The following is a 24,250-nucleotide window of genomic DNA, read 5'->3' as shown; positions in this document are numbered from 1 at the left end:
ACCTGGGACATGCTTCAGTGGTAAACATGGCAGTTCTGGGTTAGTGGTTGAACTCCACGATCTTAGAGGGCCTTTCCAAAGTATTTATTTCACGATTCTGTGTTTTGGGGGACTTGGGCCCTTGTGGGGTTCCACCCACACCTCCATCTCTCCAGCATCCCTGGGATCACTGCCCTGACTCTTGCCCCTCATGCCCTGTGAGCCCTAGCAGAAAGACCAGAAGGGAGCCAGCTCCTTTCAGCTCGTTTCTTTAATAAGGAGACGTAAATCATTACAAAATAACCATCAAACGATCAGAGACGGAACGACAGAGTCCACACGAGGGGAAGGGGCATTAAAAGCAGCTTCCGCCGGAGCCGAGCGCTGCGGGGCTGGCGCGGCCCGAGCGGGGCCGGCACCGCCGCCCAAGGGTGGCCGAGCCTGCGACTCCAGAGGAGCCGGCTCCTCCCTCCCAGCCCGGCAGAGAAAAGGAAAAGGAGCCCGAGCCTGTTGCCAAGACTCGTGGATTCATTTTCCTCTGGTACCCCCGGGAGCATCTCCGTGCCACAGCCGGGTTTGCTCCGCGGTGCCGCCAGGAGAGGGAAGTGCCAGCCCTCGTCCCCAAAACAGAAACCGCCGGCTGGGCATGGCAGAAATAACCCAAATTGCTCCGAACAGCCTTTTCACCACAGGCAGGTCGAGCCCCACATCTGTGCCCAGCGCTGTCCCGTCCCTGGCCCGGGTGACAGCGGCACCCAAGGGCAGCGAGCCCGAGCCCCGCGGGCCGGGGGACACACGGGGGAAGGGGTCACGGCTCAGCGCGGGCTGTCCCCGTGGGGTCCCGCTGCACCGTGCTCTAATATGGCTTCTAAAGTTGCTCTGACGGTGAAATGCACCAACGCGACACAGGACACCGAAGCCACGATGTTGCTGCTACCCGGCCATGGGACAAACGCGACAAGACACAGGAACACGACACACATGGACGCCACGGCCGCGGCGGTGATAGCTCACTCTCCGCTGGCGGGTCGGGCTTGGCATGCTTTGCTTCTTGGCATTATTTTCTTCTTTTATATGATTTAATCGGGGATTTTCATTTTAATTGGGGGAAAAGAATCAGGGCGGTGGAGAGCTCTCGAGCGATGGGGTTTGGTCGTCGCCTCCTCCGTGGCGGGGCCGGAGATGGGGCCATGCTGCTGCTGCTGCTGCTGCTGCTGCTGCTACGTGGCGGCATCACATGCACTGCTCGTGGTATATACAGCTATGTCTCCATATAATTTACCTACACACAGCTAAGGGGCGGGTCAGAGGCAGCGCAGATGGCTTCAGGATGTTGGTTGGTTTTCCCTTTTTTATTAAAAAAAAAAATTAAATCATGTATTAAAGTCACAGTCTTCCCCCTCCCCAAAGGCTTAGAGAGTCTGAATGGAAAGCAGCCAGGTGGGATCGGCACTCCTGGCCTGGATCCCCGGACCCCGGCCGATGCGGTGGGTCTGGGGGCGGCGGGAGCACAGGAGGGGGTGCACCTGGGGTGTGCAGGTGTGATGTGCAGGTGTGCAGATGTGCAAGTGTGATGTGCAGATGTGCAGGTGTGCAGGTGAACACATCTCCACCTGGGAAGGCTGCAGGGCCATGCACACTTGCTGGCTGCAAACAAGGATTTCAGTGCTTTTTCTAATTCTTCCTCTTTTAACTCATTCCATGTAAGGCAAATGCCCCCACACACCCCACACTTCCTCTCCCCCACTGCCTGGATGGACCCCAAAATGAGACTGAGTCCTACCAGTGCTCCTGACCATGGGACATCAGCCCCCCTCCAGCTCCCCATTATTAAAAGCATCCCAGGACTTCTCCCTTTGGCTACAGGGGCAGGGCAGGACCCCATCTGTTGACACTGACACATCCATCAGGAAAAGGGACTAATTAAAGCTGAGATGGCCCTGAGAGAGCACTGACTGCATGACCCCTGCAGACCCAGCATGGCCCCCGTGCCCCTTCACCAGGGCATGGCCAAGTGCAGCTGCAGTGGTGGTGGAGGTGGTCATTGGAGGTCCCTGTCCAACATCCCCTTCCCACACTGCAGCTCAGCCACCCGAGCCCCAAACCTGCCAGATGGAGATGTCCTGCCCTGGGGACCTGTCCCAGAGCTGCACAACCCTCCAGGGACAGGGGTTGGTCCCCGTGTCCATTTGAACCCCTTGAGCCAAGTTTCAAACCTGGTGACTGCCACCAAGTGTCCCATCATCTCCCCACCTCTGGGGAGGGCCAGGATGCCCTTTGGGAAGTCAGAGCTGCGGGAGCTGCTAAAGCATCCAACAGCTCTGGGATGAGCTCAGTTTTGGCACTGTGTCCCTGGGCCTGGGTCCCAGTCCAGCTGTTGAACCCCCAGAGCAGCGTCCCCAGTGCCAGCACATCCCTGGGGCTCAACCCTTCACTGCTGCAGGGCTGGAACCCCCAGCACTGAGCCCAGGGACGCCAAAGGGAGCAGAGTGCGAGGCTGCTGTGGGGCTGGAGCTGGGACAGGGACACGAGCTAACATCAGTGCCCCAGTACAGACTGGACTGCACTGGGCAGGGCTGCTGGACCCTCTCCCAGCTGCAGAGAACTGTGTTGGCTTTCTGGCTTGGGGGCTTTTCTGGGACAGTAGGAGACAGAAGCCTAGAGAAGCTCTTAGCCACTATTAGGGTCATGGATATGGCTTATACCCCCAAGGGGAGCAGGATGGGGTGGGTTTAACAGCCAATGGCCTGGTGGGGAGTAGCAGCTCATGGGGGCCGGGGCTGTGGTCCCTGGTTGGCCCCAGGCTTGCTCTTGCCATCCCCACCCACAGCAGGTGGGGCTGGAGCTCCCCATGGCCCCCTGGCTGCCCTGAGGCTGGGGTGTCCACAGCAATGATGGGACATGTGATGGACAGTCCTGGGGAGACACCTGGTGCAGCTCTGGGGAGCTGCCCCCATCCCATCTGGAGACCTGTCATTGTAAATCTGCCTCATGGAAGCATTTTGATCTATGGGATTCACCAGCCATGGTGGGACACAGATGCAAATCACCCAGCGCTGCCCCTCTGGAGACAAAACAGAGCTTGTGGTGCTGCTGGTGGTGGTGATCCACACAGTGCTGCTGGTGCCTCCACGTCACCCTGTGTCTCCTTGGAGCAGCCCTCCTGAGGCTCCCTGTGCCCAGACTGGCCTCCACAGCTCCTGCTGCAACACTGAGGGCTCGGCACCCCACCAGCACAGCAGGATCCATGGCCCCTGCAAGCCCCTCCTCAGAGAACCCAAGCCTGGAGCTGGCCAGGGGCCCTCAGCCTTCCTTGGGGAGGGCCAGGAGGAGGCACCTGGGTCTCTTCAGAGGATCTTTGCACAATTTTTCTGTCTCACTGCTGGTGATGCCCAACCAAGCACAGTGGGTCTGGTCATCTCACACCATCAGGCTCCAGCATCACCTCCACGCAACGTTCCACGGTTCCCCACGTGATCCCAAGGGCAGGACGGTGGCAGCAATGCTGCAGGCTGGTGACACAGCTGCTGGGGAAGGTCCCAGGTGTGCTGCTGGCTTTGCTCTGGGAAGGGATGGCGAGCAGAGGCAATGGGACATGCAGCAGAAGGGAGCGATGCCGAAGAACAAAAAGAACCATCCATGTCTTTAACCTCTTCCCCTGGAAGCGATTGGGACTGCCTGGATACCCTTCCAGAGGCATCGAAGGGCATTTCAGCTTGGAACAGAACAAAAACCAAAAGGAAGGGTGCAGAACTGAGGTATCAGAGCTCTGGGTGAGCTGTCCGCAGACTATTTGTTCTTGCCGAGAGCCGCATCCACCTCCTCCTCGGGCTTGAGCGAGTGCCACTGCGCGATGGGCCGCCGCGGGTTGGCCAGCATGTCGGACCAGTGCCGCAGCTCCGTGCCCGTCGAGTTCAAGCCCGTGAAGATCTTGCCGATGGCCTCGTTCTTCCCCAGCTTGTCGTAGTCCAGCACTGTGATGACCACTTGCACTTTCTAAAGGAGGAAACTTTGTTTAGTGGGGTGGGAAGGTGCGGTGGCCATGACAGCTGCATAGCCCCAGGGATCCCCCAAGGATGAGCCCCAAGAAGAAGCAATGAAAATCTCTAACAAATGTGAAGAAAACATTCTTAAATCATCTTTTTAAGATAGTGAACGTTCCCCTTTTAGGATCCAAACTGCTGCTGGATGTTGTATCTGAGAAAATCTCAGGTTTTTTGTATCAGATTTTACTATAACTACATTCGGCCCATTTCAGGGCAAGGCCCCCTCCCTGTTTCCTTCATGTCCTTCTCTGAGGAGTGCAGAGCCCAGTGGGGGCCCAGCTCATCCTGAGCTGATTCACCTGGGAAAGGTCACCAAACTGTGGTGTGGGGCTGGGCAAGAGCTGTGGGCTGCTGCAGGGACTTGCACAGGACATGGAGGGGCAGAAGGCAGGGGGGGCCAAGAGTCCAAAATGCCCCCAGGACCATCCTGTTATGCTTAGGGTGAACACTGTAGGATCAGGAGCAGAGGAAAGCCCAATTTCAGCTGTGATCTGGGTTGGGGTTCATCTCCTACGGGTGCTGCCCCCACACCAGCTGCCCTCAGCATCAGCCCAGGCCCCAGATGAGGCTGGAAGAATCTCCTGTGTGACCAGACCAGGAGTTCAGCAGGAGCAGCTCAGGCTGCTGGAGGGCTGGGATGAGGGCTCAGGCAGCTTTAGGACATCTTCCCTCCCAGGGGAGTCATCAGACAAACCTGTATCTGCTCAAAGGGGATCTCAAAGCTGAAGGACTCATTGAAGTAGGGGTTCAGGGTCTTCTTCTTGACTGTGGTCTTCTTCTTCTTCAACCTCTTGCCATTCTGCAGCAGGTGGATCTTCACGTAGGGATCTGGGGGTCAGGATGGGGCATTAGCCAGGGCTGGGGTGCCCTGGGGTTACCCCTGGGACACCTCCTGCTCCCAGGAGACATCACAACCCAGGGTGAGGGAGAGACTGCCCTGAGTAAAGACAGTCTGAGGTTTGTGGATGGATGCCAAAGACAAAATGGGAGCAACTGGCCAAGGGATGGAGCTCTTCTGCATTCAGCAGAACTGGGGAAGGGTCTGGAGAGTCAGGAGAGTGAGGAGAGGCTGAAGGAGCTGGGGGGCTCAGCCTGGAGAAAAGGATGCTCGGGGGGACCCTCTCATTCTCCACAACTCCCTGACAGGAGGGGGCAGCCAGGGGAGGTTGGGCTCTGCTCCAATGGAACAAGGGACAGGAAAAGAGGAAACAGCCTCAGTCTGAGACAGGGGAGGTTCAGGTTGGACATCAGGAAGAATTTGTTTATGGAAAGGATGGTCAGGCACTGGAACTGCCCAGAGAGGTGGTGGAGTGCCCATCCTTGGAGCTGCCCAAGCAATGCCTGGTGGACATAGCACTCAGTGCTCTGGTCTGGGTGACAAGGTGGGGTCCAGGCACAAGTTGAACTTGATGGTCCTGGAGGTTTTTTCCAACAGTAATGATTCTGGGATTCTGTGCTGTGGGCCCCTTGTAGGAAGGCAGGGACAGCAGAGTGACAACTGGCCTGTCAGGTGAGTGACACTGGGTGGGCTCCAGCCTGACCCCCGTTTCTGGAGCAGGAAAGCCCACAATAAAGCTGAATCCTTCCAGCCATGCAGGTACTGCTCTTGTTGTGGTTAAAGCACGTCTGGAGAGGGCTGAGGACCCCTGGGCACAGAGCTGAGCCCCAGGATGGGGCTGGGAAGACACTTTAAGCACAAAACATGCTGGCAACCAATGTCCCTGGCCACGCGGTCAAGGAGGAGCAGGAGCAAATGGCAGAGGACACTTTCACCACCCAGGTCCTGCAGCATCCTGGGGGCCATGTTTGAAGGTTCCTTCCCAAGAGCCAGGGATGCATCCCATGCCCACCTCCCCTCATCCCCAGCCAGACCTGGGGCTGCCTCCAAGGCACAACGAGGCCCTGAGGGCTCTCCCAAGCTCTGCCAGACAGGAGGCCCCAGAGTCCTTTCCCACAGAGGATGCTGAGAGCCCCCAGCAGGGCAGGGGGAGGCTGCCCCTGAGCAACACCCACCTGAGAGGCCCCCAACATCCATCTTCTTCAGGTTCTTGGCTTCCAGGATGCAGACAGTGAGCTTCCCGGCCGTGGGCACGTACCGCAGGGAGATGCAGATGTCTCCCAGCTTCTCTGGCTGCCAAGCACAGCAAGGAGGGGAGATCAGAGCCTCACCAGTGCCTGGGACTCCAGTGGTTGGACACAATCACACATGCAGGTCCCCCCAGACCCTGCTCAGCCCAGGCACAAGCTGGCACCCTGTGCACCAACACAAGGGTTTGATCACTGGGTCCAGGACAAGCTAGGCCCAGCACAGCACTCAAGACATTTTATAGTCTTGATTTTTTTGTTTTAGAAACATTTTCACAGAGAGGAACAACAGGTCAGATCCCAGTAATGACTGCCAGGATGTTCATGGTGCCCTGGTGGGACCCCACAGTGAGTGGGACCCCAAGTTGTGGGATGGCCCTGGAAGCAGAGCTCACCCATGGCCAGCCCCATGCCAGGCCCCCAGCCAGGGTTCAGCTGTGGGCTGCTCTCACCTCCTCCTTCTCCCCACTCTGCAGGTCCCGCCACTCCTCGATGGGCTGGCCCAGGTCCACTGTGTTCATGGGCACCTTCACCTCCCCGATGATGTCGTGCTTGGAGAAGCGGTCGAAGTCGTAGATGGCCATCACCAGCGTCTTCCCACCCAGCTCCTGGTAGGGCACCTGCACAAAGGGACAGCAACCAGGCTGCAAGGGGGGCCCTGAGCCAGGACCACCTCTCCTGGAAGGGAGAGTCAGCACACGGGGCTGCTACAGCCAGGGGAAGGACTGGAGGGAGAGACAAGGTCCTTGTTATGGATGCAGGGCTCACCTTGAAGGTGAAGGTCTCATTGAAGGCAGGGTTGAGGGTCTTCTTCTGCACTTTGGTCTCATACTTTTTCTTCTTGTCAGGGAGCAGGAACACTTTGACATAAGGGTCTGAGGTGCCACCCATATCCAAAGCTGGCAGTTCAGCAGCTTGGAGGATCCCCACTGTGAGCTGGAAGGGCAGAGGAGTCCTCAGTGAGACAGCCCAGCCATGCCCTGCAGCTACCAAGGGCCCATCTCCTGTCCAGCATGGGGCAGGACTTCCTCTGACACAGCACCCAGCTCCTCCTCCCCTCGTGAGTCTCCCAGGTCCAGCACAGACCTGTCCTCCTCTCAACTCCCCCCCAGGCAAAGCCCACTCCTCAGCTGAGCCCCAGCCCCTCCATCACCTGGTTTGCCTGGAAATCATAGTCCAGTGAGAACTGCAGCTTGCCCAGGTTCTCTGGCTCCTTCTCCTCTTCCTCACCTTCCCCCTCTGTTAGACCCGTCTCCGCGTCATCGTCGTCCTGTTGGTCCTGCAATGGCAGCCAGGTCCAGCTCAGCAGGACAGACAGAGCCCCACAGCCCCACAGCCCCGGGCACCCCAGCACCCCAACCCTCCTGGTGTCCCAACAGCCAGGATCTCCCCACCAGAGGGAAGGGGACCCCCGTGCTGGGGACAGGAAGCACGGACAGAGCAGGGGGGTGGCACTGGGGTGGCAATGGGGGTGGCAATGGGATGGCACTGGGGGTGGCAATGGGGTGGCACTGGGGTGGCACTGGCTGTGCCACAGCCACACAGCTCCCAGGGAGGCCCCGGTGCTGATCCAGCCAAAATGACAGGGGGGTTGCCAGGGGTGCCAGGACAAGGGATTGACTGCAGTGGAGGGAGGTTTGGTGCTTGCAGCTGGTGGGTCCTGTGCCCCCAGCCCGTGCTTGGAGGAGCACCACAGCCAGAGCTAAGGGCTTGTCAGGTCCATTTCCAGGCTTTGTAGGCTCAGAAATAGATTGTCCCCAGGAAATCCACCCCTCTTCCTGCCTCTCCAAGCACAGTCCATGGGCTGGGAGCCCCAGCTCCTTGCCCCCTCTTTGATGTGTCCCCAGTCCCCCATCCCACCCAGAGGCAGATGATGGAGAAGGAGGCTCATGGTGACACTTACGTGGAGGATGTCCCCAAGCAGAGGCAGCCAGGGAGGGACAGCAAGGGCACAGTGGGCAAAGAGAGACGCAGACACTGAGTTACACAGACACTGAGTTACACCGACACTGAGTTACACTGAGGGACCTGGCGGGGGGGGGATCAGGGCTTGTGCCACCTGAGCAATCCCACCTCACACCTGCCCCCTCTCCTGCTCCAGCCCTATCTGCAAGCCCACGGTGCCCACATGGCTCTGAAGAGCAGGAACAGATACCCAATTTCTCCCACCCACTCCAAATGGCCATGGGTCAAGGCCATTGAAAAGGCTGGGGTGGCCCCAAGCCTGTGGGTACCAAAGCCTGCCTTGGGCTGCCCACCAGGATGAGTTACCAGCACCTGCCACTTCACCACAGACATTTTGGGGATCCCAAACTGCCCGGTGTTCTGGCCTGGTGGGCCTCCCCTCTCAGCTAGAAGTTCAGAGAAATGAGTCTGACCCAGAGGGAGGCAGGATTAAATCAACATTTCCTGGCTCAGGTGAAGCATTGGCAGGTCCAGGCCAGCTTGAGCCTGGTCCATCTGGGCCACCAGACACTGGAAGAGGACAGTGCTGCTGTCCCAGGCCCTGGCTCCATCCTGGGGTCCTGGTGGCTCCATCCCAATCTGCTGCCTGGTCTATGAGTGCCCTGACACAGCCCATAACTCAGCCAGAGGGACTGTTGGCCAAGCAGCCCAGGAGGACATCACCTGGTTGCCTGACTTCATGTCCTTCATGTTCATGGCATTCTTCATGCCTTTGCCCTTCTCCTTCTTGTTCTTCTTCTTCTTGCAGCAGCACTTCTTGCAGATGCAGAAGCAGCAGGTGAGGATGAGGAGTCCGGCCACGACAGCGATGGCGATGAGGGCCCAGGGTGGCACTGTGGGCAAAGGCCATGTCCTGGTCAGCCCTGCAGCTCCCTGCCAGCCACCCAAACCTGGTTCCACAGCTTCTGCTGGGACCAGCGTGGTGGGGAGGCCATCAGGAGGGTGACACCTGGAAAGGAGCTACTCACAGGGGATCTTGTTGAGCTCATTCATGAACTTGTCCCTCAGCTTGGTGAACATGTCCTCCTTGCTCTCGCCCGGCCCTGCAGCCTCCGTGGAGTTCTCCATGGTGCTCATGGGCAGCGTGCTGGCCGTGGCCTCCGGGGCCATCATGGACGCTTGCTTGAAGGTCATGGTGGGCCAGGGGCTCCCTGGAACACATCACCCACGGTCACACAGCCCTGCTGCCCCCACTCCTGCCCAGGGTCCCCAGGACAGCGCCTGCAGCAGGGCTGCACCAGGACACCTCATCTTCTGCGGGAGGGGCACAGACCCAATGGCTGTGAGAGGTCACCTGGATCCCCCACAAGCCATGGGAAGCCCAGCTGGCCTCTGAGTTTCCTGGTCCTTGACACCTCCAAAGCCACTGGGAGCATCACCCAGCCCTGTATCAATGCTGGTGCCAGCTCTGAGCCTCCTGGGGACAATGGGGACACTCTTGAGAGTTCACCTGGCAAGGCCCCTTGGGATGAGGGGAGGGGGTTTGCATCCCCAGGAGAAAAGAATGAGATCAGTTGGGACAAATGCAGCCCTCCCATCTCCTCCTTTTCTCAGGCAGGGACCCCAGGCATGGGGCACCCACAGGGACCCAGCACTGGTCTGGCACCTCAGGGCTTGTTCCCAGCCCCAGGGTAGCTTCCAAGTCTGGGAACAGCAGCAAACCTGCTCTTCTGCCAGCCCCCAGGGAGTTTTGACAGGGCACGTTTTGAGGATGGATGGAAGCAGGGAAGAGCTGGCTCTACACAGCACTGGCAGGTTCAGTGTGCAGGTCAATGGGTCCACCCACATGTCACAGGTACCATGTCCTGGGTGCCACACCTCCCAACCCCACAGGGCTCTCCTGGCCAGCTCTGCTCCTCCATGGAGCCAGGGAAGGGGTTCAGGTCACAAACAGCCCCACAGGCTCTGCAGCCCCTCCCCAGCCCAGCTGGGTCTGAGCACCCACCAAGAATGGGCACAGCCATTGTCCTGTAAATGTGGCTTTGACTCCTGCAGGCAAGCCTGGTACAGAGTACCCCCAGAACCCCAGCTCCAGCCCCAAAGGGCCTCCACAACCCCATCAGCAAGCAGCTTGCAAGAGAAGAGCAAAGCAGGGAACAATGCCAGGGAATGCAGAGTGCCAGTGGGGTTCAGGAGAACACCAGGCTCTGCAGCAGGGGAGGCAGAGACAGCAGGATCACAGATAACCCAGGAAGGAGTTTCTGGGGGCAGCTGAGCTGTGGCTTGAGTGAACCCCCTTCCTTGCATCTCTTCTTTCCTCCTCACACTCAAGAAGCCTCTCAGCCAGAGCATCATCCCCTGGTACCAGGTGCTCCTCTCCTTTCCTGCAGAACTCAGAAAGGTCTGAGTGCTCTCACCTCAAAAAAGGCAGCCAGAGAGACCTGGGGGTGTTGCTGCCCCAAAGTGACACTGCTGTGTGTCTCTATCCACCTCGCAGGTGAATCAAGCACTGAATTACCCAGAGTGTGGCTCCACCCCTGGACACCTTCCTCCTGCACCCCTGCTCTGGGGGAATGTGGTGTGGGGGCCTAGGGGAGCCCCCCATGAGGCAGAGACTGTCATTCACACAACAAAATGGGATTATGTGACCCCCATCTAGACAAAGTCGCTGCTGCAGCTTTGTCACCCTTGGCCACAGTCACTTTCTCACCCCACTGAGGGGCTGTCACAGCCCAAACACCAGCATCAGCATCCCCTAGCCCTGAAACCTGGCACTGGGGGGCTGGAGCAGGAGGCTGGAGGTCCCCCAAAACCCCCACATCCTTCTTGGGATGAACCAGGAGCTGCTGCATTTAACCCGTATATTGGGGAAGATGAAAAAGGAAAGCCTTATAAATATGATAGCCTGGCAAAAGATTTTGAGAATGTGGAAACTATAAGCGAGATTGAAATGAAAGCAAGCTTTGAGATCCCTCAGTTATTGAACAACTGGAAAACAATGGTGTGGCCAGCTGAAGGTGATCCCCTATTGATGGAACAACACCCTCTGCTTGCAGACAGCTCCAAGGGTCAGAGCAGACCCTACAGCTTGGCAGAAGGGTCCAAAGAGGAGTTTTTAGGGTTTAAAATGTAACACAGTGTGGTAATGTAATGATTAGTGGAAATGCTGTAGGATTTGTATCTTGTACTAGATTGGTTAGTGAGAATTAGAATATTCAACACAGAAGAGGATTTATGGTATTGTAACGGGAACCTCGCTCTCTTGCCTTCTTACCCTCTCATCCCCTCTCTCTTTCTCATCCTCTCTGCCCCTCTCCTCTCTCAGTCCTGCTCCAGCTGTGGCTGGCAGCTCCCAGCAGGGCCCTGCACCCAGGCCCTTTGCAATAAACTACAAGTTCCCAGCCCTGGCTGCAGAGATCTCTCCTCTCCGTCCGTCCCGACTCTCCTATCTCCTGTAGCTCCTACACCCCTACCCAGCTGAGGGTTATTTGATCTTGAAGGCCTCGAAGGTTCCCCAAAGCTTCCAGCAGCTGAGGAGACCGGGATGTGTGTCTGGGTCTGTCCCCACCACTCAAGGGGTTTGTCCCCATCACTACCCATGTGCACCAGGGTGGTGGGAGGAGAGCCAGGATTTGGAAACCAGGGACAAAGGGGTGGGGTCCAGGCCACTGACACCCTGCAAGCTCCCCAGAAAACAGAAGGTGGGGGACCCCAGGGCTGCCTCCCACCACAACACACTGCAAGGCACCCAAACCTGCCACACAAGGTGGGCAGCATCCAGAGGGGGCACCTGGCTGAGCCGCCTCACCTCACTCAGGTGCTCAGGTCAGCACTGCCCGGGGGGATCCAGCAGGGCCCCGCTACCATCAGGGACCGATGATCTCCATGACCTCGGGGCTGCTCGGCAGCACGGAGCCACCAGCCAGGGACTGGTGCAGCGGGGAGCGCCCAGCACCCGCAGGCCTGGCAGCCCAGGAGTGCCACGGGCAGGCACGGGCAGAGCGAGGTGTGCCAGGGGTGTCTGTGCACTGAGAGTGTGCAGGGGTGCGCACCAGTGTGCAAGGGCCGGTGCGTGTGCATGGGGAGTGTGTGTGTGTGTGTGTGTGTGTGTGTGTGTGTGTGCACGGGGAGTGTCTGTGTGTGCACGGGGAGTGTGTGTGTGTGTGCACGGGGAGTGTCTGTGTGTGTGCACACAGGAGTGTGTGTGTCACGGGATGTGTGTGCACACAGCGTGTGTGTGTGCACGGAGTGTCTTGTGCAACAGGAGTGTGTGTGCACGGGGAGTGTCTGTGTGTGCACGGGGAGTGTGTGTGTGTGTGCACGGGGAGTGTCTGTGTGTGTGCACACAGGGAGTGTGTGTGTGCACGGGGAGTGTGTGTGTGCACGGACAGCGTGTGTGTGTGCACGGGGAGTGTCTGTGTGTGTGCACACAGGGAGTGTGTGTGTGCACGGGGAGTGTGTGTGTGTGCATGGGGAGTGTCTGTGTGTGTGCACGGGGAGTGTGTGTGTGTGCACAGGGAGTGTCTGTGTGTGCATGGGGAGTGTCTGTGCACGGGGAGTGTCTGTGTACGTCTGCACACCAGGGGAAATGGAGGTGCAGGCGTGGCCATGCACTTGTGCAAACAGGCATGCACAGATGTGTGAAGGTGTGAATGCTTGTACAAGGTGTGTCCACAAGGTATGGATGTGTGTGTGTGTATGTGTGTGTGTGTGTGTGTGTGTGTGTGTGCAAACATGCACAGGGTATGGGCGTGTGTATGTGTGTGAGTACACAGGGCATGGGGATGTGTGTGCGCGTGTGTGTGTGTAAATGTGCACAGGGTATGTAAATGCTTGTGCACAGTGTGTGTGTGTAAGTGCTCGTGCTTGGGTGTGTGCCCATAGCTGTGCACAGGTGCAAGCACAGCTGCCTGGGGCTGTGTGTGAGTGCCCGGGCCCATGTGTGACTGCACACACAAGCAGTGTGTGCCCCAGGCTGTGTGTGAGTGCTCAGGCTGTGTGTGAGTGCACACACAGGCAGTGTGTGCCCGAGGCTGTGTGTGAGTGCACACATGGGCAGTGTGTGCCCGGGGCTGTGTGTGAGTGCACACACGGGCAGTGTGTGCCAGGGCTGTGTGTGAGTGCTCAGGCTGTGTGTGAGTGCACACATGGGCATGTGTGCCCGGGGCTCTGTGTGTGAGTGCACACATGGGCAGTGTGTGCCCGGGGCTGTGTGTGAGTGCACACATGGGCAGTGTGTGCCCGGGCCTGTGTGTGAGTGCTCAGGCTGTGTGTGAGTGCACACATGGGCAGTGTGTGCCCGGGGCTGTGTGTGAGTGCACACACGGGCAGTGTGTGCCCGGAGCTGTCCCCGGAGCTGTCCCCAGGGCCGTGCACACCCGCCCAGGCTGTGTCACCTGTCCCCTCAGGCAGGGCCCGTGTGGCTGTGCCAGCACCCAGCCGTGTGTAGGCGTGTGCCCACCTGTGCGAGGCAGTGCCCGCAGCCCGTGCAAGGCTTGCACACCTCCGCGCAGCCCCGAATGCCAGCTGGGTGCCAGGGGGGCTGTGGGGCACAGATGCAGCCCAGACCCTTATCCAGGGAACTGCTGCTTCGGGGGCTGCTGCGGGAACTCTGTGGGGCTGCCCGGGGCTGGGGGCGGCAGGCAGCATCAGGCGTCGCTGGAGGGGCTGCTTTTGAACGGGGCAACCTAATTAGCATCACTAATTGCTCCCGTGTGGTGCTCAGCGGGCGCTGGCAGAGCTGAGGCCGGGGCTGCCTGCGGGAGCCAGGCAATGGAGGCCCTGTTGCTGCTCCCCTCAGCCGAGCGCCCCACAGGCCCTGCCATGGGGCGGGGGCTGATCCTGCCCTCAGGCGGGGGCACCAGGCTTTGATCTGCCCCTGGCATGGGCAGGACAGGGCAGGGCAGTGCCGTGGGCAGCCGGGGAGGGACGGGAGGCTGGGAGGGCAGGGAGGGGCACTCTGTGGGGCACGGAGAGCAGCCTGGGGGCACTGTGATCTCGGGGATGTCCCCTCAGCTCCAGGTCCCAACCCCGCGGTGCCTCCCTGGGTGTCCCCGGGCACACCCCGTGTCCCCAGCAGGCACAGGCGGGCAGACCAAGCCCTCAGCTGCGGGGGCAGAGCTGCTGCCAGCCCCGGGCTCGGGTTCTCAGGGGTGGGGCCCGTCCAGCCGCCTGTCCCAGTCCCGGCCCCTTCCCCGGCAGCAGGCGGGGGCCGTGCGGGCACGGCTGCGGCACTGCATTGCAGTCCTGCTCCGGCTCCGCTGCCTGCTTGGTTTTTTTTTTTTTCCATTCCTTTTGCAATTTTTTCCCCTCCTCTTTGCAAGTTGCGGCAGCCGCTGGCGAGGAGCCGAGGGCCGGCGGTGCGGGCGGGAAGGGAGCTCGGCCCCCGCAATCCCCACCGCACCCCGAACCCCGCTGGGCTGCCCCTGCCGAGCACTCGCTGCCGTTCTTCAAGTTTCCTCTTTATTCTGCCTGGTTTGGAGTTGTTCCCTGCCAACCCCCACTGCTCCCACCCCCCCCAGCCAAGATCGCAGGTTAGGGACATAAAAAAAAATATGAGGGTTATAATTAACCATTTCTATCAGTCCTTGGCCGAAAAATGAGCATGGGTTAAGGCATGATGAATAAATTCTGGCTAGGAAGGGGCCCCTTGCTGCCTTGCTGGTCCCTGGGGATGCCCCAGCCCCTCTGTAGGGTGCAGCATCCATCAGGGGAGGGTGATGGGAATGCACCAATGCACCCCATGGGAATGCACTGCACCTCTTCCTCCACAAAATAAACCCCACAGGAGCTCCCCATGGAGCAGGACAGGCTTCAGCTCGGCAGCTGCTGCAGAGACCCACAGGGGCAGCGGGTGGGGATGGTGGCACATCACCCACGCACATCCATTACACTGCCCCCGCGGTGTGGGGTCCCTACAGCCCCCCAGCTGCCACCTGTGCCCCCACAGGGCTTTATCTTGCTCCGTGTTGCTCCAGCCCCCCAGTGTGTAGCCCTGAACCCCACTAACCCACTAACCCCACTCCCACGGTGCATTTCTCCCTTAATGCACCCCCCTGCAGCCCCCAATGCCTCATCCTGCACCCCTCAGTGCAGCACCCCAAATCACCACTGCAGCACCCCCACCCCCAGAGCACATCCCATATCCTGTGCCTGCAGCACTTCCCAGACTCTCTGACCTATCACCCCAGCCCCATTCCTTGCATGCACCTGCATGCTGCACCACCCTCAGAGCCCCTAAAGCCCTTCTGCACCCCACACTGTGTTACCCGGTACCCCTCAGGCAGTGTTCCCCAGCTGCAAACATCTGGCCTAGGACCTCCCGGGGCTGGATCCAGCGAGCTCCCTCCAGGCTCAGCCCTCAAACTGGCCCCAAGTTTCCATCCCCCCTCCCCGCGGTGAAGCTGATGCTGAACCCCGAGAAACTGCACTGAGCTCCAACCCAGCCCTTCCCGGTGTAAACCTCCCGGGCTCCATCGCTGGTTTTGGGGAGCAGAGGGGGTTGGGGTGTCCCCCCCCCGCACACATTCCATTTGCTGCATTCCGTTTGCTGGCACCACCCCAAGGTCTGGCGGGATGCAAATCCCAGGCTGGAGCCGGCGATCCCATCCCCAGGGCATCCCCAGTGTACAGAAAAGCAATTTAGACACTGAAAAATCCCCTTCCTGAGGCCTTCATCCCTCATCCTCCTCCTCCATCAAAGACTCCATCCCAGAGACCACCCCCCCTGCTGCTGCAGCACCTGGCACTAAAAAGGGGATTTGGGGTTTCTGCAGAGCTGGTTATCCTGGGTATCCCCTGCCCCAGCAGCAGCTCCCTGTCTGGGTGGGATGGGGAAGGATGGAGGGGGGGAGTCACTGGCTGGGGGCTTTGAGGATCTCTCTTCAGCTGGGTGAGGATGTTCTGCCAAGGACCAGACCCGGGGTGAGAATCTGGGGGTGCACAGAAGGACCGGGATGTCCCTGGACAGCTCAGTCCCCATCAGGGTGAGGCTTTGGGGGAATCCAGCTGCTGCTCTGCAGGGGCAGCAGGAACCTCCCCCTCCAGGAAGGTGAAGGCCGCGGAGATGATGGAGAGCAGGAACGGCAACAAATGAGGATTAATGAGGCTGAGGCTGCAATTAGCAGCAGCGGCGCTGACCCAGCATGGGCTGGGTGTGGGCACGGAGGGTGATCCCAGCTCCGGCCCCCCCAGCCCGAGGGATGAAGTGTCCCAGGGAGACCCCGACCTGGGGGGGCTCGTTAGCTAAGGCAGGGCGGCCCTGGGCCCAGAGGGATGTTATTGCTCCTTTAGGGGATGGCAAAGCCAGGTCTGATTTGTTCTGCTGGGACAGGAATGTGGGAGCCCCCAGAGCTCCACAAACCAGGAGCTGACCCTTAAACTGTGCTGCAGTGTGCCAGGGCTTGGGCTTGGATGGTCATGAATGAAAATCCCAAGCCAGTTTCAAGGTAAGACCTCTCCCACCCCAAAGCCAGCAGGAAGCCTGGGCCCTACAGAGCCTGCACACCCTGCAGTGCAGCCCGGGGGCAAGCAGAGATCCCAGAGTACAGCTGGGATAACTGGCAGTTCTGGATTTCGATGCCAGCAGGTGCTTTGTTTCAGGGTCAGGAGCTGGAGGGGGAGATCCCATCCCTGCTGGAGCCGTGGCACAGTGCCCGGGCATCCCTGGGCGGGCACAGCCGCTCCCCACAGTGCCCGGGCATCCCTGGGCGGGCACAGCCGCTCCCCAGCGCTCCCCCCAGCCTCAGTGGGACACGGAGGGGGACACGCTGGGCCCGAGGTTCAGCTCACAGCAGTGAGACAGGAGACTCTAATTAAGGCAAAAACATGACTTGGCTTCTAATGGTCATTTAATTAACAGAGCAATCCTGGGCAAGGGATGTGTGAAGGCACCAGACCAAAGGATCAGGGGGGAGGGAGGAGAGGGAGTGCTGGTAGGGAGATGTTGCAGGACCCTGCTGCAAAGGGACTCTGCAACAGCCCAGTGAGCTGTGGAATCCCATTCCTGCTCCCCTTCCCCAGCCCCAGCACAGCAGCTGCATCAGCTGTGCCACATCAGACCCTCAGCATGGTGGAGCAGCTCCCAGGGCTTGGGGAGCACTTTCCCCCAGGATCCCCCCACGTTCCTACCCTGATCCACTGTGCTGAGGGCAAGGGCAGTCTCTGCTCCCCCAGCTCCACATTTTTCAGGGGAGGGTATTCCTACAGCTCAGGGGTGTGGTGGGGTGAGGATATTCTGGTAGCAGTGGCACCAGAGGACTTGAGCTGCTGAGACATCACCCTCACAAGGACAGTGTTCCTGTCCCCAAACCCATGTAGGAGCTGCTGGCCACACACCCCCACTCTCCAAGGGAAACTGAGGCACAGCATGGGAAGCAGCATCCTGGGAGAGGAAATCCCAGAGCAGGGCTGAAGCTCAGCATTCCCCCAGCTCTGAGTGTGCCAGTGACAGCCACCAGACCTCACTGGGACCCCCAGCACTGCTCCCCATCCTGCAGGCTCCAGCAGCATCTCTGGATGGGACCAGAGCTGGCAGCACCCTCCTCCCAGCAGGGCACACTCCACCCATGGCCTCATCAGCGCCCTAATCAAAACTAACGACTTGCTGGGCTTCAGCAGCCCCAGGCTCTTCCCCAGGGATGAGGAATCTGAGGAGGGCACCCCACTGCCCAGCTCGGGATCAGCTCCTGCCTCACTGACCACAGCTGGAATCTGGGCTCCTCATCATGGAGCCCCTGGCCTCAAGGAAGAATTAAGTCAGCCCCTGGCTCATGAGGGGGAGCTTGTAAAATAAAAAAAAATAAAACTGATGGTGGTTTTGCAGCCAGTGCTTGCCTGTGAGAGAGGATCTGTGTTACTCACAGCAAACCCAAGTGAGGTCTAGCAGTAAATGCAGCCTTAAGGCAGCCTGTGTCCATCATCTGGGCTCCAGATTGATGGCTGCTGGTGTTCCCAAGCCAAACCATCAGCTCCTGCTGCCAGGACTCTCCCACTGGATGGACACCTGAAGGTCAGTGTGGGGAAGGGATGATCCCACCCTGCCCTGCTCGCTCCTGTGCATCTCCTCCTGCAAAGCACCCCCAGCCAACACCCAGCAGGTATTGGGGAGCTTCTCAGCAATGGCAGGGCCCCCCAGAGCATTGTGACTCAGGAGATGGCAGGTTTGTCCCTACCCAGGGACACCTCCCTGCATGGGGACCACTGCTGGCACCCACCAGCACCAGGGTACCCAGTGAGGCAGCTCAGGGATTTTCTGTGCCTTTGCCTCTAAAATCAGAACAGAACGAGGAGAAATGGGGGATGAGGACAGTGACAGCCCACAATGCCAACACCCACATCAGAGGAGAGAAGGACCCACTGCTGGGCACTCAGAGCCCTGCCTGGCACCCAGAGGTGGTGATCCCCCAAAGCTCACTTTTTCTAGAGGGGTCAGGCCCTGGCTCTGCTTTGCAGCTGCCCCAGGAAGGAAGGGCAGGAGGGAGCTGAGCTGGGACTGGTGCCACAGCCACTGCCACCTGAAATTTGGGTGCCAACAGCAAAGGGACTGATGAGCACCTTGTCCCCCTCTCTACTGGGCTCTCTGCTTCCCACTGTCTCCCATCACTGCTGCTCTGCTCTCTCATCCCACAGGAATGCTGCAGAGGCTCAGGCACCATTCACCAGCAGCATTTCCTCCCAGAGGGTTTTGGCTCATGCCATGTGCCACAGGCAGAAAAGGCAGCTGGGGATGCTGCACACCCCATCCTGAGCTGTGGGGACACAGCTGTTGCCAAGGCCAGCAGGGCACGTGGAACATCCCACAAGGCACTGACCACTGCCACAGCCAACCACCAGGCTCACCCCAACCCCAGCAGCTCACTCAGTCCGCCCTTGGCACACAGAGCCATGAATGGCCATAGAAGCCTCCCAAAAACAGTTTCTATGTGGTGGCACAGCCCAGCCCACTCCCCAGCTCTGTGATGCCACAGCAGCAGTGCCTTGCTCTGAAGGCAACACGAGAGCAGCTAAATAGGGCACCAGATGGTGATGGGCTGAGCTGCCCTGGCACTCTGGAGCCACCACAGAGCCAAGAGCTCCAAGTTCTGCCCTCCCGGGTGGGCACCATGCTGTTGGCACCACGGCCACGCTGCCAGCACTCCCGGCCATGGCTCTGTGCCACGCTGATGGCTCCAGATCAGCAGGGGAGCAGAGCAAAGGAGCCAGGTCAGCTCCTGGGGAAGAGCCAGGAGCGGCTCCAGGAGCAGGGCGAGACGTGGAGATCGATCCCAGACGGAGCAGGGAGGGCACGCCCCGTGTGCTCCCCGCTCAGAGCACGGCTGAACCAGCAGGCACAAGCCACCAGGGGCCATTTCCAGGGGGAGGCTCCAGGGAGATCTCCACAGCTCCCAGCCAAGCACGGTGTTGTGATGGGCTGGTGCTGGAATCCAGGAAAGCATCTCCCATCCCTGGGGAGCTCCCAGCAATGCTCATCCCCCTCCCCCTGTCAGCCTGGGCTCAGTCCCCCAGGACTGGATCCTGTGGGAGCAGTGCTGGTGCTGCTTGCCCAGCCCAGGGGCAGGGCAGAGCTCTGTGTCCCCAGGGCCTGCCAGCCTTGTGGCATTTGGGGTGGCAGGGGAAGGGAGGAAACACAATGGTGGGATCAGCAAGGACACAGCGCCACAGCAGCCCAAGGGATTTTGTGGTGGCACAAAGCCCCACCAAGGCGAGGACACGGGACTGAGTTCCATGAATAAACCTTGTGCAGATGGACAAATGTCACTGGGAGAGCTGGGGCACAGCTGGGGTGGTGAGCACAGCCCCTGAACACCACAGAGGGATCATCTGTCCCTGCCCAGCCCCTCCGGACTGCACCCCTGTGTGACTCCAAGTGTTCTGTCAGCACAGCAGCACACACTTTCAGGGCTGCACAGAGGAGCTGCTCCACCAGTGCATCCTGGAAAAGGTTGTTCCTCCCCTGGAAAAACCAGATGCAAAGCACCCTGGTTCCTGAACTGCTGTTGGTGGTCACCATCCCTTCCAAGGGTCCCCCCTGGCCAGGCCCACACCACTCCACCAGGAGGTCTCTGCTGGGCTCTCCCGTGGCACAGATCAGAGGCAGAGCTGGCACAGCCCCACACAGTTCTGCCAGGCTGCTGGAACTGGTGCCACCATGCTGCATGGGCAGAGTGGGCATCCAGGCACTAACCCAGCTCTGCCAGGCCTCAGCTCCTGGAGGAAACCCTGGGAACAGAGCAAGACAGCAACAGAGCCCGCAGGGTGCTTGTAAATCCACACATGGCTCTGAAATTTGGGGTTGTTTTCTTCCTTGAATCCTCTGCTTGAGGCTGCTGGGAGCTGTGATGCCACTTGGGGTTCCCCAGAACCAGCAGCCCTCAGTCCCAGCATGTCCCCAGGGACACCCTGTGTCCTGCAGGGGAAGGTAGGAGGCATCTCCCTGGGACAATGCTGAGCAGTTTGGGGGCTGATCCCACCTCCGTGGTGTTTTGGTGGAATTGCTGTGGTGTGAGGCACCACAGGAGGCTCACAGGAGTCAGGGATGCTCATCCCACACCAGCACTGCCAGAATGAATGTCAGCTGCCAGATCATCTCTGCTGAGCCCAAACCAGCCTGGCACACAGGCATGTCACACTCTCTGCTGCTCACAGACACCCCCAATGCCCATGGCCTGGCCCCAGAGCAGCTCCCCAGGTCCCTGGCAGCAGGACAGTCTCCCCAGGCCACCTCCACTTCAGCCCAGACTCAGGGCTTGGACTTCCCCATTGCACCCCACAGCCCCCATCTACACCCCATGCCACAAGCACCCACTTTGATACCCATCTCCCCACATCCCCAGGGATGCACAAGCCCAGAGTCCACGTCTGCTGCACCCTGCAGGGCTGGGAAAAGCTGGGGAGCATGAAACACCCCAGATTAATTAAACACACCAGCTTTCCTTAAGATGCACAAGGAGAAGGACACCCTGTCAGTGCTACAAGTACCTTCCAGGCCAGTGGGGCCACAGCCAGTGGGGATGGGTTTGGTGCAACAGTCAGACAAATTCCTGTGTGGGAGAGTGGGATGTGGCTCCAGGCAGCAGGAATTTGGCACAGCCCAGCACTGCCAGAGCTGGCTGCAGTCACCCTCCCAAAGCACCAGCACCAGCAGAACCACCCTGGGAGAACAGGGAGCTCTGCCAGACTCTGCTGACCAGCAGCTAAATTCAGGGACAACACAATTCCTACTCCAAACACCAGATCTGATGAAACATCACAACTTCCAGCAGGCAGGGAGCAATGGAGCAGGTGGTCCCACTGGGATGTGGCAGCCCCCAAACTCAGCAGGAGACGCCAGGATCTCACAGCCCAGGGCTGACAGGAATGGGCCAGCACCATCCCCAGCAGCAGCAGGATCACACCAGAGTGGGGCATTCAGGTTCCAGACGCACGCTGCCTAATTTACGGTTTAATTAATAAATGGGGAATTATGCCAAGTTTATCCAATACTTTTGGACGCGTGATGTTATCAAAATCCCATTACTGATGAAGGAAGGCATGAAGAGCAAAATTAGCTTTGGCATCTGAAACAGTTCAGTCAATGCGATAACACAATTATTAGGGCTAATAATCAAAGAGCGCTTTGGGGAGCGCAGGCTCAGGCAGGAGCTGAGCTGAGGGAATGAGCCGGGTGCTCGCCCAGGAGGGAAAGGCCGAGCACAGCCAAGGGCAAAAGCTTTTTGCTGATTGCACTTCCCGGCGGCTCCAGATAACTGGCACAGGGAAGGTGCTGGTGGCCACCAGGCTGAGGAGGAGCACGGCCGGGCACAGTGCCGAGCTGCACTGCCGGGAGTAGGGAATTAAAAAACCCAGGATTTTAAACCAGTGGGCACTGGGTCCCATCTGTACACTGGGCATTGATCCTGCTGGAGGACATCAGGGCTGCCAGCTCGCAGCTCTCTGCGCAGCCCGGGGAAGGAGAAATTCCAGTCGTAATGAGGAGCCGCAGTCATCCGGCTCCCAGAGCTGGGACTTTGCCAAAACCATGCTGAACTGGAGGAAGGGCCTGCGGGGGAGTGGGAGTCCCAGCTCACTTCAGTGGCCTCAGTGACCATCCCTGGGGCTTATGGAGCAGGAGGCAGCTCCCATGGGAGCAGTCAGCAGCAATTCCACAGTGGCTGTGTTTGGAAATCCCTCTGCCATGGATATACAATATATATCTATGTACATGTACATACAGGGTCTGTATGACTGTATTTGTGTGTCCTCCCTCCTCTGGGCCCTGGGTGCAGAGCCAGCATTCAGTGCCGCGGGTGCTGCTCAGCGCCGCTGCCACCCGGGCTCAGGCAGCCAGGGACGCGTCCTCGCCCTGCAGAATCGGGGGCACCAGGGCTCCAGGCTGGCTCCCGGCAAGCAGGGCAGGGGTGCTCACCAGGGGAGGCCGGGCAAGGTGCCAGGGGATCGGGCAAGGTCAGACCCATTCCTGCACTACACCCATAAGCAAGGAGGAGACATGGCATCACCCCGAGAGGCGCTCGGGTTTGGGGGCACGGGGGTGCTGCGCTGGGCTGGGCTGCACAGGTGACTCCCGCTGCCACTGCTGGCCTCAATGACCTTGGGTGTATCACCTCCCCCTTATGTCTCACTCCACCTGCACACAGACCACCGCAAACCGCACTTTCTCCCACGCAAACCCTGGGGCCAAAAGCACCGCACGCAGCGCAGCGAGGCCGAAGAGCGCCGGGGATGCCCCAGGGGTGCCCCGAGGGTCCGGCAGCCCCGGCAGCGTGCGGCCGAGGCTCTGTGCTAGCGAGCAATAATGCAGCAGGCTGGAGACTCCTGCCGGTGGCTGCGCTGCCGCTCGGTGCGTGCAGGAGTAACCCCGCTGCAGCAGCAGCTCCCGTACCAGCCTGCGCTCAGGACTGAAGTTTTGCTGCAGCAGAGGAGCAGGCGGGGAGTCCAGCAGCGCCCTGCAGCTCCACAGCGCAGGAGGCTGTGCTGTCGGACACTCTGCAGTGGGTGACACCCGCAGCACCCCGGCCGCTCGCTCTCGAGTACAGAAGAGCGCTGCGCCAAGGAGCGCCCGTGCAGAGAGAAACAGAGGCGCTGATACAGTTGGAGACCACAAAGCAATGGGTGACACAGACTTGTGTCCCCCCCTCTCTGTGCCACAGTCACCTTGCAACGCTGCCTGTCCCCTGCGCAATTTGCAGAGCTCCTTTGGGATCACTCTTTAAAACTAGGCTGAGGGGAGCAGCGATGTGCTGAGCACAGCAAGGGCTGCGGCACCCCAGTGTGACATCCCGAACCCCTCCTGTGCACGGCTGCACTCTGAGGGCACCCAGCCAGCCTGGGAGTGCTGGAGGACCCCGGAGATGGTGCAGCCACGGCGGGGGAACCCAGACGGAGGGTCTGCCTGGAGCTGGCTCCGGGCCAGGCCGCTAGGAAGAAGCCGTCAGTGCAGCGGGGCTTGTAGCTGCCCACGCTGGGGCCACGCCGCTCCCGGGTTCCCAGCACCAGGGTGGGTTCCCCGCAATGCTGCGGGAACAGCCCCGCACCCCCGCCACTCCAGCACCCCAAGGGCACCCACTGTGGGGCATCCGCAGGGATGAGGAGCTGGATCATCCCGCAGCGCCCAGAGGGCACCTCTGACCCGGCGGCACGGCGCGGCATCCTCGGGGCAGCCCCGCATTCCCAGGGGGTCTCACGCTTTCGGGAGGGTCCCCACGCCCCTGGGCGCTCCCCTCCAGCTCCGCAGCCTCCTGCACCACTCACCGCCCCCCTCCCCATCCCTCCACGCTCCGTCCCCAGCCGCCTTCTGGGCGCAGCCCCGCACGGGCAGCTCTGGGACCCGTGTCCCGGCATGGGTTCCCGGGAAAAGCGCAGGTCCCTGCCCTGCTCCCGGCACCGGGACACGGCGAGCTGCACTACCCGGTGCCCACGGCGAGTACTCCATCCCGCCCCACGGGGGACGATCGCACCTCGGGTGGCGGCGCCGGGACGGGCTCGGCGAGAGCTCGGGCAGCCCCGTCCCGCACGGTCCGCGCCGCTGCGGCACCGGGGAAACTTCGGCGGGAGTGCGGGCGGGCACTTACCGGCCGGGGCGGGAGCGGAGCGGTGCGGTCGGTGCTGTGCGGTGCGGTCGGTCCGGTCCGGGTTAGCCCGCTCGGCGGGGGCGGGCGGGAGGGGAGCGGTCGGCGCGGTCGGTGCGGGGCGGGCGGCGGGACCTGCGCGGCGCTGCGGCAGCCCCGGCCCCTCCGGGC

At 60.2% G+C, this 24,250-nt stretch overlaps 1 protein-coding gene across 1 annotated transcript; it reads right to left on the bottom strand.

Annotated features, from left to right (window-relative positions):
• Positions 1-232: 232 nt before the first annotated feature.
• SYT2 (synaptotagmin 2) lies at positions 233-24,250 on the bottom strand. The gene is made up of 9 exons (XM_064732945.1): positions 24,083-24,250; positions 9,044-9,226; positions 8,739-8,908; positions 7,264-7,380; positions 6,879-7,046; positions 6,563-6,730; positions 6,039-6,156; positions 4,720-4,853; positions 233-3,975 (listed from the first exon to the last, which is right to left on the bottom strand). The coding sequence occupies exons 2-9, from the start codon at positions 9,207-9,209 to the stop codon at positions 3,769-3,771; spliced, it is 1,248 nt and encodes a 415-aa protein (XP_064589015.1). The 5' UTR covers positions 9,210-9,226; positions 24,083-24,250; the 3' UTR covers positions 233-3,768.

This window comes from Zonotrichia leucophrys, chromosome 26 (genome assembly GCF_028769735.1).
Source record: "Zonotrichia leucophrys gambelii isolate GWCS_2022_RI chromosome 26, RI_Zleu_2.0, whole genome shotgun sequence".
Taxonomy (NCBI): domain Eukaryota; kingdom Metazoa; phylum Chordata; class Aves; order Passeriformes; family Passerellidae; genus Zonotrichia; species Zonotrichia leucophrys.
This window is presented reverse-complemented; position numbering and strand designations above follow the sequence as displayed.